The following is a 14454-nucleotide window of genomic DNA, read 5'->3' on the forward strand; positions in this document are numbered from 1 at the left end:
GCATGTTTTTTTATTCGTCTCTTTTTTTTAGTGATTCTTGCATTAGGTTTTACTTACAAACAAAACTGGATAAATCTATCAGAAAAAAAATTATAAGAATGGTTAAACTTTAAATCTTCTTTTATGTAAGTTGTGATTTAAAACACGGTATTATAAATTGTCATTTAAAGCATGATTTATTATTAAAAAAATTATAAAAAATGGTATGTTTACCGAAAAATGAATCAGGTAGACACGACTTTGTCCTAATCAGAATAAATTTGTATGCATCTCTTTTAAACTGTACATTTGAATGCAACATATATGTGAGATATAATTGGAATATGAAACCATCATTGCAAAATCTTGAACCATTAACTAGTATTTCATCCCAAGGAGAATAAATGGAAAAGTATAGCCTTTTAGATTGACTTCGATATCATGTGCTTTTATCACTTAACAGACTTTGAATGTTGAATGGAAATTTACTCCAATAAGAACAAAAATGGTGACCAGGAACTGACTTTTAAATTTAGAAAATAAATTATCATCTGTATACATCATCGTCATCGTCATCATCTAGAGTAAGATGCTGTTAAATATGGTATCTAGTAGTATGAACTGTGCTAGAGAGCCTCTTGAAAACAAATTGCACCCAACCATCAATGGCTTCTATATCTTTGTTGGGTCTTTCCCTGTAGCTTCTTCTTCTGGTGAGCCATGAAAATTGGTCCATGTTTTCTTTTTGTTGTTACAAAGTACTTGGTATCATTTCGAATACTTTTGAGAAACTTCATCCTCTAAATAAAATTTCATATCGGATATTCAAGGTTCTTACGTAACAAAAGCTTCACGGTGCAAAACTGAGAAAATCCAGAATAAATATCATATATCATGAGGCATCATCAGAGTCATTATAGAGGAATTGAGGTAGGATCCACATTTCACCAACGTGGTAGAAGATATGTTGTGAACGCAGCCAGTGGAGAATCATTTGAATCTGCTAAACCTCAACATTTTCAAAAACCCTTTCGGGGCTCTATCAAATATTACTTTGATGCATTTACCAGGTTTTTCAAACCATACGTGCTGATTGCCACAGTTAAGTCGAATCCTTTTCTTTTTCCCTGTAGAACTAAAGTCAATCTTTTATATAATATCAATCATCAAATTCTTTTGCATGAACCTCCTATTTTATAAAAGAAAACGTGTACTGTTTTGAATCATTTTACTTAAGTTGTTTTTCTTTCTACAGGCAATAAGCATAACCTCTATGTCTCTCCTTGCGGTAGAGAAGTTATCAGATATTTCTCTAACATATTTCATTGGCTTGTTCCAGGTGGTAACTTAACTCTGCTGCTCTTAAAAATACCTTATTAACGCAAGACTTTTGCTGCTTTACGTAACTTTTACTAGTACCTGTGAGCATAATATATATATATATATATATATATATATATATATATATATATATATATATATATAACTAGATGTTTTATCATTATTTCAGGCCATAGTAGCTGCTGCTTTGATGACCTGTTATGTTACAGGCTTCAATCATTTAACTGATGTTGAAATAGACAAGGTATATATGTAACTTACTAACACTATGGAACAATATGCTAAATACTACACAATAGTCACACCCAATTTTAGTTTCAGGACAGAATAGTGATGTGTGCCACATGTTGTTTTGCAGATAAACAAACCTTATCGTCCATTGGCATCAGGGGAGTATTCTTTTGGAACTGGTGTCATTCTCACTGCATCATGCTTGATTCTGGTATTATATACAACATTCCTTTGTAATGCACACCATCACTCTTATTTGATTTTCCTCGTTTATTATATAACTTCTTTTCTATTGGGTTTAAGGAACCAATTAGTTTCTCATTGATATAAATTTAAATATGTAATTTAGATATTTTCTACTGGGATAAGCTTCGTTGACAAGGTTTAGAAAACTTATCATTTTATTCTCCTTTACAGAGTTTTGGGATTGGATGGATTGCAGGTTCACCTCCGTTGTTGTGGGCTCTTTCCATCCATTTTTTTCTGGGGACTGCTTATTCAATCGATGTAAGTTCATTTGGATGAGGGCATAATTATTAAGGGTCATTGTAAGATTTGTTAATTTTCTGTATCAAGAGTTTTATTATGCTTTATCAAAGTTCAGTGAACATTATGCAGTAATTGACTTCTCAAACACTAGACAATATATGTACTAAGTCCTAATTTTCCTTTCAGGAGGAGAACTTTCTGTGTTAGAGTAAGGTTAAGAATTGAATTTGTGTGACACTTGTTTTCTTTTTCGTTAGTCAGATTTGAAATTAAGCTTCTTGAAAACTTCTGTTAGAAAACTTAGTTTGATAGTGACTACATTCATTTTTCTATAACTCGTGTCGGAAATTTCGCAGTTACCCCTGTTGAGATGGAAGAGAATTGCAGCGCTTGCAGCCATGTGCATGGTAGTTGGTCGAGGAATAACGTTTCAACTTGCCTATTTTCTTCATATGCAGGTGGTTTGTCCTTCTAGAAAGTGCTCTCAGTTGTAATGTATATGTGCATAAATTAACTTTTGTACACATACTTGCAACAACAAATGTCTACCAGAAAAGCAACCCTCGTACAAAGTCAAATGTTTTTTGTTGCTAATATGTGTGCATAATATTAAATCTGCAGACCTATGTGTTCAAGAGGCCAACTATGCTTCCCAGATCATTGATTTTTGCCACAGCATTCTTGAGTTTCTTCTCTTTAGTTTTAGCACTGTTCAAGGTAAAAAGGAGAAAAGCTTCCTGTTTTCTTAAAATATGCATGTGTACCCTTATATTTTGTGTTGACTTTCATAAAGGATATACCCGACCATGAAGGAGATGAAAAATTTGGTATTCAATCTTTGTCGGTGCATTTGGGTCAGAAGCGGGTAGTTCTTCTTACGTATAATCTCAGAAGACTTGGTTTTGCCCTCTTGTATCCTTGATTTACCATAAATAAGTTTCTTTCAGGTATTCTGGATTTGTGTTTCACTTCTTGAAATGATCTATGTTGTTGCCATTCTTGTGGGTGCAACAACATCTTCCTACCCCTCGAGCAGAATGATCACGGTGACTTTTTAATTACTTGTATAAATTATGCCACTGTAATGGTTGGTTTTCATTATATCAAGGTTTCAAGGTTTTGTACATATAAATTATCAAAATTTAGTTACAGTATGCAAAGTCAAAGAGTGTTGCTTCTTAACTGATGCATATATATATATGGGGTGCATACGTTGAAATCCAAGCGTGAATCTAAGTCTTATATTGAATAAAAATGAGAAAGTAGAACACTCTATAAGGACGAAAACTCATAGATTTATTGTCTTAAAGTTTTGGATTGAGGGTAGTGTCAATATCTTATATGGTTGGGTTTAGGTCTCATTGATGTTGTATATTTCCAGTGAAACTCTTATGTAAACCTAACAAGTGATATGAGAACCAATAGTTAAAACCGGTTCAAATGAGTGCAAGTCCCTGTATCAAAAATCTTCATGTCAAGAGTTCGAGATAAACTTCAGAATAAGGATGGTACCAAAAGTGTAAACCTAACCGAATGAGGTTTCTAAATAAGGAAATTCCTCCGTTGCAAAAGTAATCTTTGTTGCATGGAATGTCCATGATTTATGAAATTATCACATACCTTTAAGACGGATATATATCTAGTGAATGTGGACGTGGGTGATGATTTGATTATTTTCGTTGAAGTTTGAAGTTTATTCTCAGTTTCTATGTGTTAGGTTTCTGCACATGCTGTTCTTGCTTCAGTCCTCTGGTATCGTTCTAAGTCTGTTGATGTGAAAAGCAGTTTTGCCACAGAATCCTTCTACATGTTTCTTTGGAAGGTAACAATTAACCCTATAAGTTTTTTTCTTTTAATAAGTACAAACCTATTAAAAAGAAGCAGCTTTTCTTATTAATTTAATTAATATTTTTACTATTAAAAAACTCCTATATTTTCTTTCTCAGCTTTTTCGTAGGAGACAAAATTAATAAGTAGACAAACATACCCATAAATCTCTTACGGTCTTAATGGGTTGTTGTTTCTAATCTTGATTCTGTTTTGTTCTTGTAGCTACTCTACGCAGAGTACCTCATCATACCTTTTATCAAATAAGAATGCAGTGTCATTTTTCTGACTAAGAAATGCTGAATCCCATTTATGCTTCTGTATCAACTTTTTGGATGATTTTGCAATATGAAAACTGTTTATTTCTAGGTCGTGAATATTTCGTATTGTCTTTTCATTAAAAAAAATTATATTACTTATAGCAATGGTTGGACCAATATAATATAGAATACAAATTTCAAACATAATTTCATGGAATTTGTGACTTTTGTTATGATATTAATGGCAATATACTAATATATTATTGTGTCAAATATTTGTACTTCAAGTGTATTTTTTATATTTAAACATATAACAATTTAAATACTACAATTTATAATTTTAATATGGTTGGTTTATTGCTACGAGACAATTTATGTATTACTTTATAATAAGTGTTACCCGCATGATATTATTTTTCATATATTTAATGACTATGCGAATCACTATTTTACATGATATTACGTAGAATTAATGACTTTCTAATATAATGATTTCAGTGGTTAAAGCATTTGAACACTACAAAAACATATTCTATATGTAAACATGTCATCCTCAACTAAAACACGGATAAGAAAAACAATGTATTTTAAACATCAAATAGTTCATAGATCTAATAATCATTTTCGTAAATTGATGATGAAAAAAATTAATGACGTCAAGAAAATGAATTAATTATAATATTCAAATTTATAAAAAAACCTCAAACTTAATTCAAAATACTATATATATATATATATATATATATATATATATACGAACAATTTGAATAAGTGATTGAAATAACTACAAATGATTATTTATTCATAATTAATAATCAAGCTGGTACTAGACCGGAAAATATATAATAATTTAAGTACTCATATAACAAATTATATATTTTTTTCTATTATGTCTTTATTCTAAACACAAATGCTTATAAATACGAGTTCAGATTTTTTATTAATTTTTTTATGCTATTTGTCATACATTAAAAATATATTATACTTTAAATATCTTTTAAATATATTTTAAAATATTAAAATTAATAAAAATCAGTATATTATAAAAATATAATACAAAAACAGCACATAAAAAATCATCAAAAGAATCCAAATTCTTATAAATACATGTTGAAATGAATTCCTCAACTTTTTTCACTTAATATGTATTATCGATGAAATACTACCAGAATTTCATTTATAATCGACGAAATATTAGCCATCAATTTATTTTCCTACAACCTTCATCCCTAATCTGATGCCTTATGTTTTTTTTTTTTTCTATGGATATTAACTAATCACAAATATATTTGTCAATAATATAAATTTAAGTGTGGATCCAATTTTATAATGGAAAAATAAGTTTTTTTTTCTTGTAGTCTCACTTTTTTTCCTTTATGGCTGTTAAATTATTACTTGATATTGGACTTTATCATGTACACTACACTCACTTTAGTATTCTAAAAGTCAAACAATAATTTTAAGTAATTAAATGATTTTTTTTAAGGAAATCCATATTAGGAAAAATGTGCAGTGTAAATAGAAATAGTTAAAAATTTAGGTAATAAAAGTTAACGCATCTAGCCCATCAATGTGTCTGCTTCTAAAGTGAGGCTAAAGGTGCGGAATAGCAACAACAAGCCAAGTATTAAAAAAATAATATTTGTTTTCATAATATTTAAAAAGAAATCATATTTTTAAAACAAATAGAATATGTAAAACTTTATTCGTTAAAAAAACAACAATACAAAAATACAAAAATACATAAAAGAAAGTCGTAATCCCATATATTGATTTTCATAGTATATTAAAAAATATTTCAGTCATATAAAAAACATTAAATAATTAAAAATACATTAAAATAATATTGATTTAGCAATAAGTATAATCATTAATTACGAAAACTATTTTCAAAAAATGTTGTTTTTATCATGTATGATACAATAAAACAACATAAAATTGCATTTGACAAAAATCATATATACTAAATATGATTTTGATAGAAAAAATATCACTCCAAAAAAACGCTTAATTTTTTAGTGATAAAAAAAACGTTTAAAGACCTACTCAGGAAATAATTTTTTAATTAAAAACTAATTTTGAAAATTAATTCTTTTGATAATCATCAAAGCTTAAGTAGTTATTTATTTGTAACAAATTTAAAAATTAATTCATAATAAAAATATTTTAATTATTAATTTAGAGATTAATTATAAATTTTTTTAAATTATTTTAATTAAGAATAATTTTTAATTTATAAATTAATATCTAAATTAATTATTATAATAATTAATTATTATAATAATTAATTTTTATTTTATAAGTAAATTAGTCATATTATTGGAGATATATATCATTCTATACACACATGATTTTTTCAAAGTAAAAAAAAAAAATTGAACTCTAATTTCTTCGACATAAAATTGACTTTTTAGTAGTCTGACTTACCCATCTTTATATTAAATTTAAAGTTTATTTATTTAAATAATTTTACTAAAGTAACATTAGAATGGTACTTTTTTCGAATTTTGTAACACTTTAAGTGAATCAGTTTAGGAGATTGAAATATATGGTTTATTTTTAGTTTTTACTACACCTTGAGTATTTTTCCAGTATTATATTCTCTTCTAAAATAACTGAGGAAGTTTCGAACTTTACGTCATTTTTTTATTTAAACAAAATATTAAGTAATCTTATATCAATAAAATATTGTATATATAATCTATAAGTAGAACCTTTAACCTAAAAAAAAACATTAAATAACATAATACAATATAATGATATAATATTTTTGCTTGTCTATATTCTATATATGTCATTTTATGTCAACCTTTTCACCGTACATTATCTTTTTCTTTGGGGACTATGGTTTTTATTAAACATTATTCTAGTCATTTTATATAAATTATTGCAACTTTCTTGTTCTTGATACCCAAGTAAAAGCATAGTAATAAAATAAAAGTCACGACTTTGACTACTTTTAGAACCTTCGTGTCCAAGCAAGCAAGAGAGTAAAAAAAAATAAAAATTAAGATCTATAAATAACGGTCACTCACACCATAATTAGCACAAATAACTCGGTGTTTATGTTGAATCATCTTCTATTGTCATCACTTTAGGTAAATGTTTATATATTGGAATTTAAAATTTATTAGAGTTAGAGTTAATTTTCCTTTTGATATAATTATAATTTGTTTAGGGTTTATAACATCCATATACTAATTGATAAAAATATACACATTATAAATTTTTATAATATAAATTTAAATTTAAATTAATCTCTGATATTAACGATCAAAAACTTAATTTTTAAATTATATTAACTAATTTAGAAATTAATTTAATTTATAAATTAATATTTACATTGGTCCTAATTATTATTTTTTAAATTATTTTTTATTTAATGATTTTTCTTCATAATATTTAATTTTAGTTTTCTTGTTATAAAGTATATGATTTAATCATCTATATTAATATATTACTTTACATTTACAATTCATATAATTTATGATATATTAATTTATTATTTTATCTTTTGTTATGGTTAATATATTTAATTTAAATTTATAAACATATCTTGAATATTGGGAATCAGTGATTGTTTTATTTTAATTTTTATTATAAAATTATGACATTACATATATTTAATGATATTCATATTATTTAATTATCATTTTATTAAAATTTGCTAAACCCTGCTTGAATTATTAATTTTGTTCAACGAATAATGTAAATTAAAAATATGTAGATATATATAATCCCAAAAAAAATTATTTTCATTCAGAATCTATCATCCAGAGTTTTAACATAAGTTGTTCTCACTCCTCCGCCACCTATGGAAGTTTCTTCGGAGCCGCCGTCGTCTAACGGCGCCGGCGAAAATATAAGCAAAAAGTTCGAGAATGAAATTCCTTTTCACAGTGTAATTTAAATTTGCCATAATTGATTATTATTATTTTTTTCCTTTGTTTTCGCAGTGCACTGAAGCGAGAACTGAAGAACAAACAGAGAGAAGAAGAAAGGAAGCGCAAGGAGGAGGAGAAAGCCAAAAAGGTACTTCTTTATCCGCAATCCACAATGCTATCACCAATTCTCTATGCAATGTAGCTATCGATTAGCAGCGATGTTTTTTTTTTTTTTTATTATTATTATTATTATTGTTAATTGCATGTTTTTCCACTTACGTATCATCATTTTGCATTTTGCAATCTAATTTTTGTCTTGTCTTGCATTACACAATCTTATACAACATTGTTTTGCTACCATTTTATTGTATGATGTTGCCTTGACTTCGTTTTATTTATTTATTTTTCATGCCATGTTATCACCTTGTTAGAAAATTAATTGCTCATTAATATTTGTGAAGATTGAAAAGTTTGACGGTAAAATGTGCCAAAGTGATGATAATTGAGTGGTAAAATATGTAATTAAGCCTTTCTTTTCTGTACTAATTCAAGTTTTTGTATGTTTTGGAAAGATTTTGTGGAATTTCATTTATTCTCTGCTTTTCGATTTCAGTTTCTGGTCACAGATGGAATTTTATTTATAATGTATTTTTATTCTTTTAGGCAGCTGAAATGCAGCGGGCTAAGGATAACAAGCCTGCACCTGTTGATGAGGATGATATGGACCCGACTGTATGGCTCCCTTTTTGTTTGTGAAGTGGAATTTATGGCGAATTGCATTCTATGTTTGTTCATCTTTTTTGGTAATTTTCTGGGTGATTTCATTTCATTGCAGCAATACCTTGAGAATAGGCTGAAGTATCTTGCAGTTCAAAAGGCAGAAGGCAGAAATCCATATCCCCACAAATTCTTTGTCACTATGTCCCTTGATGAATACATTAAGGAATATGGAGGTTTAAGTGAAGGGCAGCACCTTGAGGATGTTTCTGTGTCTTTGTCTGGTAGTCAGCAGTTTCTGCATAGATAGTTCGTTTTTTCTGTTGCTGCTTCGGTGGCTGTATGTTGGTTCATTAATGCTTCTGCATTTCAGGTCGGATCATGCACAAGCGCACCTCTGGTTCTAAGCTTGTCTTTTATGACCTGCATGGTGGTGGTTTCAAGGTCCAAGTTATGGCTGATGCGAGGTACCCAATCTTGTTCTACTTTATTCATATTAATAAAAATGATAAGACTTCTTGGTCATGTAGGGTTGTTGTTGAATCAGGTGAAAAAGCCGATTAGTATTGACCATTATTAAACTTTTCTTTTAAATGTTTAAATTAGAGGAATAATCTGAAAAAATATGCATGGCATATAGTCTGTAATAATTTTTAATGAAAGCCCAGTCATGCACATGTTTCCACTCTTTAGAAATATCTGAATTATCCTTTGGGGTCTTGTATTATAATACTTTTAAAAAATACCATAGGATAAATATGTAATGAAGGTCCTAGTGTTATAAAGGATAAATATTTAGGAGGTTGTTACTTTATACTACACATATATAGTATGGTTACAAATTACGAAGTCATGTTCTGTGGCATTCCTTGCTACCTTGGTGTTTGACTAACTTGGATGTAGCTGTTTGTACTTTCGATTTGCACAGTTAGTTTTTAGTATTTTTAATTCTTTCATAATGATATATTTTTCTTTTCTTTTATCATGTCTTATTTTAATAGGACAGATGAAACAACTGATATTTCTTTAATGCAGTAAATCAGACTTGAATGAGGCTGATTTTTCCAAATTCCATTCTAATGTGAAGCGTGGTGACATAGTTGGTATCACTGGATTTCCTGGTTCGTGGTGCCAAACTTATTGTCATTCATATGCATAAAGTCTGTCTGAATTCTATGACCTTGACTATGAATACATATATATGAAAGTATGATTATAAGAGTTTCTTTAAATAAGTTATGTCTAGGAAATAGGTGTAAGCAAAGATATAAATCATGTTTCGATTATGTGCATTTTATTAGATGATTTCTGCCTCAAGACTAGGAAAGTGGTGCCTCAACTCTGTAAATATTAGATAATTGGCAAAATTTAGAATGTTGCACACTTGCACTCTTTATTCATTATAAAGGGCTCACTCTTACTGATCAAAAGCATAAATGTTTCTATTCTGATTCTCCATAATTAGGATGCATTCTACATTACTATTATATTGTGAATTGTATATTTTTCAACTCTATAATCAGCAAATTTCTCAGTTTTCCATTTTTTAATTATCCAGGAAAAAGTAAGAAGGGTGAACTTAGTATTTTTCCAAAGACTTTTGTGGTGCTGTCTCATTGTTTGCATATGATGCCCAGGCAAAAGTCTGCTGCTGCTGCTGCTGATAATGCAAATTTGAAGGTCAGGAACCTTTCTTTTATTTTATTTTTAATGTCGTTTGATGACCATATGCAATGACATTGTTACATCTTTAATGATCTACAGAGAAATCCATGGGTACCAGGAAGTACCAGGAATCCTGAGATATATATTTTGAAGGATCAGGTATCATTGGCATGAAATGTTTACTTTTATAAATATTTTCAATGTTTTTAGTCTCTTAAAACATTTGTAGCGTCTACTCTCATGTTGGAACCAATTTGTGACAACAGTAAGAGGGTGGATGCACTTGTCAAAGTGAAAAAAATATTGAAACATGATTTACCTTACCCTTTGGTGATTAGGGTTAAGCTTAGGAATAGAAATGAGTTAGAGGATTGTCATTATTATTCAGTGTGTTTTTATCTTTTCATTTTGAAATGTATAGTTTTTGTTAAGTACATTCTATGTATGTCTTTATCTATTTATTTATTCCATTTCTCATTTTTATGATCCTCCTTATGAACTAACGTAGTTGCAGCTTAAAGGCCCTTGGTCACAAATGGATTGATTTTCTTGATTTTTGTGGGAAATTGATTTGCGGGTAGTTTTCTAACTATATTTGCAAAGATGAAAATAATTTTTTACCAAAGAGGATCTTTGTCTATGACGAGACTCCTTTTACATACTTGAGGGAGAGCAATTGTTCCTCCTTCATTCTTGAACTTTGAATAAAAAATAACAATAATGTGTATTAATCTAAACAATTAATCTATTCAATAATTAAAATTGCTTCTCAAGTTAGAAGAGCCTCGTCCATGATTGTACAATTTACTCAGTAAATTGCAATTGTGATGCATATTTTTTAATATCCTATGAGTTGTGTTTTGTTTGTTATCATGAACGTGTTTTGATGACTTATCTGCAGAAGCTGTAGGGAAAATTTTCATTTGCATTATCTCTTGTTTGCTTCATCATTCTCTAAATATTTATGTACTGACGAATGTATGTTTTATTTAATTAACTGTTTATGTTTCAGGAAACTAGATATCGCATGCGCCATTTGGATTTGATGCTTAATCCAGAGGTCCGAGAAATCTTTAAGACCAGATCTAAAATCATTTCTTACATTAGGAGGTTCCTTGATGACCTTGATTTCTTGGAGGTTTGTTCTGTCTGGGAATTTTGGTACTGGATGCTGTGGTTTCTATTCTTCCGTTCACCTACTTGTTGCATCACTTTCAGGTCGAAACACCTATGATGAACATGATTGCTGGTGGAGCAGCAGCACGCCCATTTGTAACCCATCACAATGACCTTAACATGAGGTTGTTCATGAGGATTGCTCCAGAACTATATCTTAAGGAGTTGGTTGTTGGTGGGCTGGACCGTGTTTATGAAATTGGCAAGCAATTTAGGAATGAGGGCATAGATTTGACTCATAATCCTGAGTTTACTACTTGTGAGTTCTATATGGCATATAAGGACTACAATGACTTAATGGATATAACAGAGCAAATGTTGAGTGGTAAGAATATATAGATGTTTTTTACTGCCTTATTGGTATTGACTTTCTTTCATGTATCTTTTCATCAAATTAGCTACTTAATCTCATCTGAAAAGCATTAAACAGGTATGGTTAAGGAACTTACAAAGGGAAGCTATAAAATCAAGTATCATGCTGATGGGATTGACAAGGAACCTATTGAAATTGATTTTACTCCACCTTTCAGGTGCGTGGTGTACAATATCTTGTCATTAATAGCCATCATAGTTATATTCTACTTTTGGATGATAGGTTTGGTTTTTAATTGTTACAGAAGAATTGACATGATTGAAGAATTAGAGAAGATGGCAGGCCTCAGTATTCCCAAAGACTTGTCGAGTCAGGAAGCTAATCAATATTTGAAGGATGCATGCTTGAAGTATGAGATCAAATGTCCACCTCCTGAGACAACTGCACGTTTGTTGGATAAAGTAATCTCTTTTTTCTCTGTCTTTTTTATTATCTACTTGTTTTTAAATTATTCTTTCATTTGAAAGATGATCCTTCCTTGTCAGAATGGATCAAATTTTAAAGGGGCCCGTTTTCCTGATATATCTTGTCATACTTATTGTGTTGCTGAATTTCTGATTTAAAACCAGGACAAGAGTTCGTATGTAGTAAGCAAAATATAAAAGCACTAGTTTTGTGTTATGATTGGGATACTGAAGTATCTATGAACGGTAGGATGGGGGATAGAACTTTAGTCCAAACTTTCTAGTCTTTCTCAAATAACAACTATCCATTCCAGTAATATAACTGTAATTTTCAGTACTACAGCAACTATGAATAATGTAGTCGGCACACAGTCAATAAACATTATAGTCTTCGTTAAACAGATAGTCATTCTAGTAATATAACTAGTTTCCACTGCAGAGCTCCAATGTTTCTATATTGTGAATTGTAACATTAATTTCTATAATAATGTTGGCGCAGGTTTAGTGAGGCTAGGTTACAATTATGGTCAACAGCTATTTTTTCTCATTTTGTATTTTACCTCCACTCAGTCTTTTGTTGGTTTTTAATATGTCCAATTCTAATCGATGCATTTTGTTTGTGTCTTTATTCCTTATTTTGGGCCTCTTATGAAGTTTCTGCGTGAAATATAATTTATATTTTTTTCATATTGCAGCTTGTGGGTCACTTTTTGGAAGAAACGTGTGTAAATCCTACATTCATCATAAACCATCCTGAGATAATGAGTCCTTTAGCAAAGTGGCATAGATCAAAGCCAGGCCTGACCGAACGTTTTGAATTATTTATTAATAAACATGAAGTAAGGTCATGACATTTAAGTGGTTATTATTTTAATAAATGTGCAATCATCGTTCTTCAGATCACTGTTTCTTACATTTCAGCTTTGCAATGCGTATACTGAACTGAATGACCCTGTAGTACAACGACAAAGATTTTCCGAACAACTCAAGGTAAGGAAACTTAATACTAATGTAATATGCACTGCTCCAATTGGTAGGTTTTTTCTCTAGAAAATAATAGCGGCAACTGTTTGGTTATTTGTTTTGTGTAGGATCGTCAATCAGGTGATGATGAAGCAATGGCCTTGGATGAAACATTTTGTACGGCTCTGGAGTATGGTTTGCCACCTACTGGTGGTTGGGGCTTGGGTATTGATCGATTGACTATGTTATTGACAGATTCACAGAATATCAAGGTTCTGGTTCTTACTCTTCCTCCATGCTTGCTTTAGTTTCATAAGTTCTTACCATCTGTTCTTTTGGTGTCTGTCAGGAGGTTCTTCTCTTCCCTGCCATGAAACCTCAAGATTGATCCTTCTACCAAAGCCATTTTGGAATCCTCATCATACACAGGTAATATAAGAAATTAAAAGATGGGATTTCAGTTATGAACTTATTGATCTATATCTTTTGATGATTGGATTGACGATTATGTCATCTGCCAGCTGTTTTAGTTCTCAGTTCCTAATCTTCAGTTGTTTTAGTATTTCATTATTGTTTCAAAACTTTGGTTATTTTAGAATTTCAGTTTGTAGTTGTGTATTTTATTTTTCATCATACTCGTATATATAATGGAATAATTAAGACTATCTTTTAATGGAGAATCAACAGATCTAATTTTTTGTAAGGTACATATTAAACCATCAAGGCCATCTCCATCAGGTTGCTATCGTAACAAATATAGTGCCTTTTTGAGGGCAACGTTGGAGAAGACATTGGTTGTTTTGCTCTGATTCAACTCTATTATGACCCAGCAAAGAATTTTCAACAATAAATAATGTTTACATGATAATACAAAAACAAAAACATAACAATGATTTAACAAAAATTAATGTTGGTGGAATACAAAGATGAAGTCGAGACCTATTTAGTAAAAAGTTATTGAATTGGCGAGTAATGTTTAAATTATAAAAGTAAGAATAAATTATGTTAATGCTTAAATTATAAAAGTAAGAAGAAATTATGTGTAATAGTGAGTATAAAATGTAAAGGAAGGATAAAAGGGACAAAAAGGAAGAGTTGTTAGGTTAGAGACGACTTTGATACTCATTATTATTTGCATTGGAAAC

General features: G+C 29.7%; 1 protein-coding gene and 1 pseudogene across 1 annotated transcript; both read left to right on the forward strand.

Annotated features, from left to right (window-relative positions):
- The first annotated feature begins 580 nt into the window (after positions 1-580).
- On the forward strand, positions 581-4134 carry LOC114162629 (annotated as a pseudogene).
- A 3764-nt stretch (positions 4135-7898) lies between these two features.
- LOC114162799 (lysine--tRNA ligase, cytoplasmic-like) lies at positions 7899-13974 on the forward strand. The gene is made up of 16 exons (XM_028046774.1): positions 7899-8000; positions 8084-8159; positions 8675-8743; positions 8847-9012; positions 9102-9195; positions 9764-9849; positions 10287-10408; positions 10493-10552; positions 11406-11531; positions 11612-11894; positions 12000-12099; positions 12187-12343; positions 13042-13185; positions 13268-13336; positions 13438-13581; positions 13659-13974. The coding sequence occupies exons 1-16, from the start codon at positions 7942-7944 to the stop codon at positions 13695-13697; spliced, it is 1794 nt and encodes a 597-aa protein (XP_027902575.1). The 5' UTR covers positions 7899-7941; the 3' UTR covers positions 13698-13974.
- The last annotated feature ends 480 nt before the right edge of the window (positions 13975-14454 follow it).

Source organism: Vigna unguiculata, chromosome 9 (assembly GCF_004118075.2).
Source record: "Vigna unguiculata cultivar IT97K-499-35 chromosome 9, ASM411807v1, whole genome shotgun sequence".
Lineage (NCBI taxonomy): Eukaryota > Viridiplantae > Streptophyta > Magnoliopsida > Fabales > Fabaceae > Vigna > Vigna unguiculata.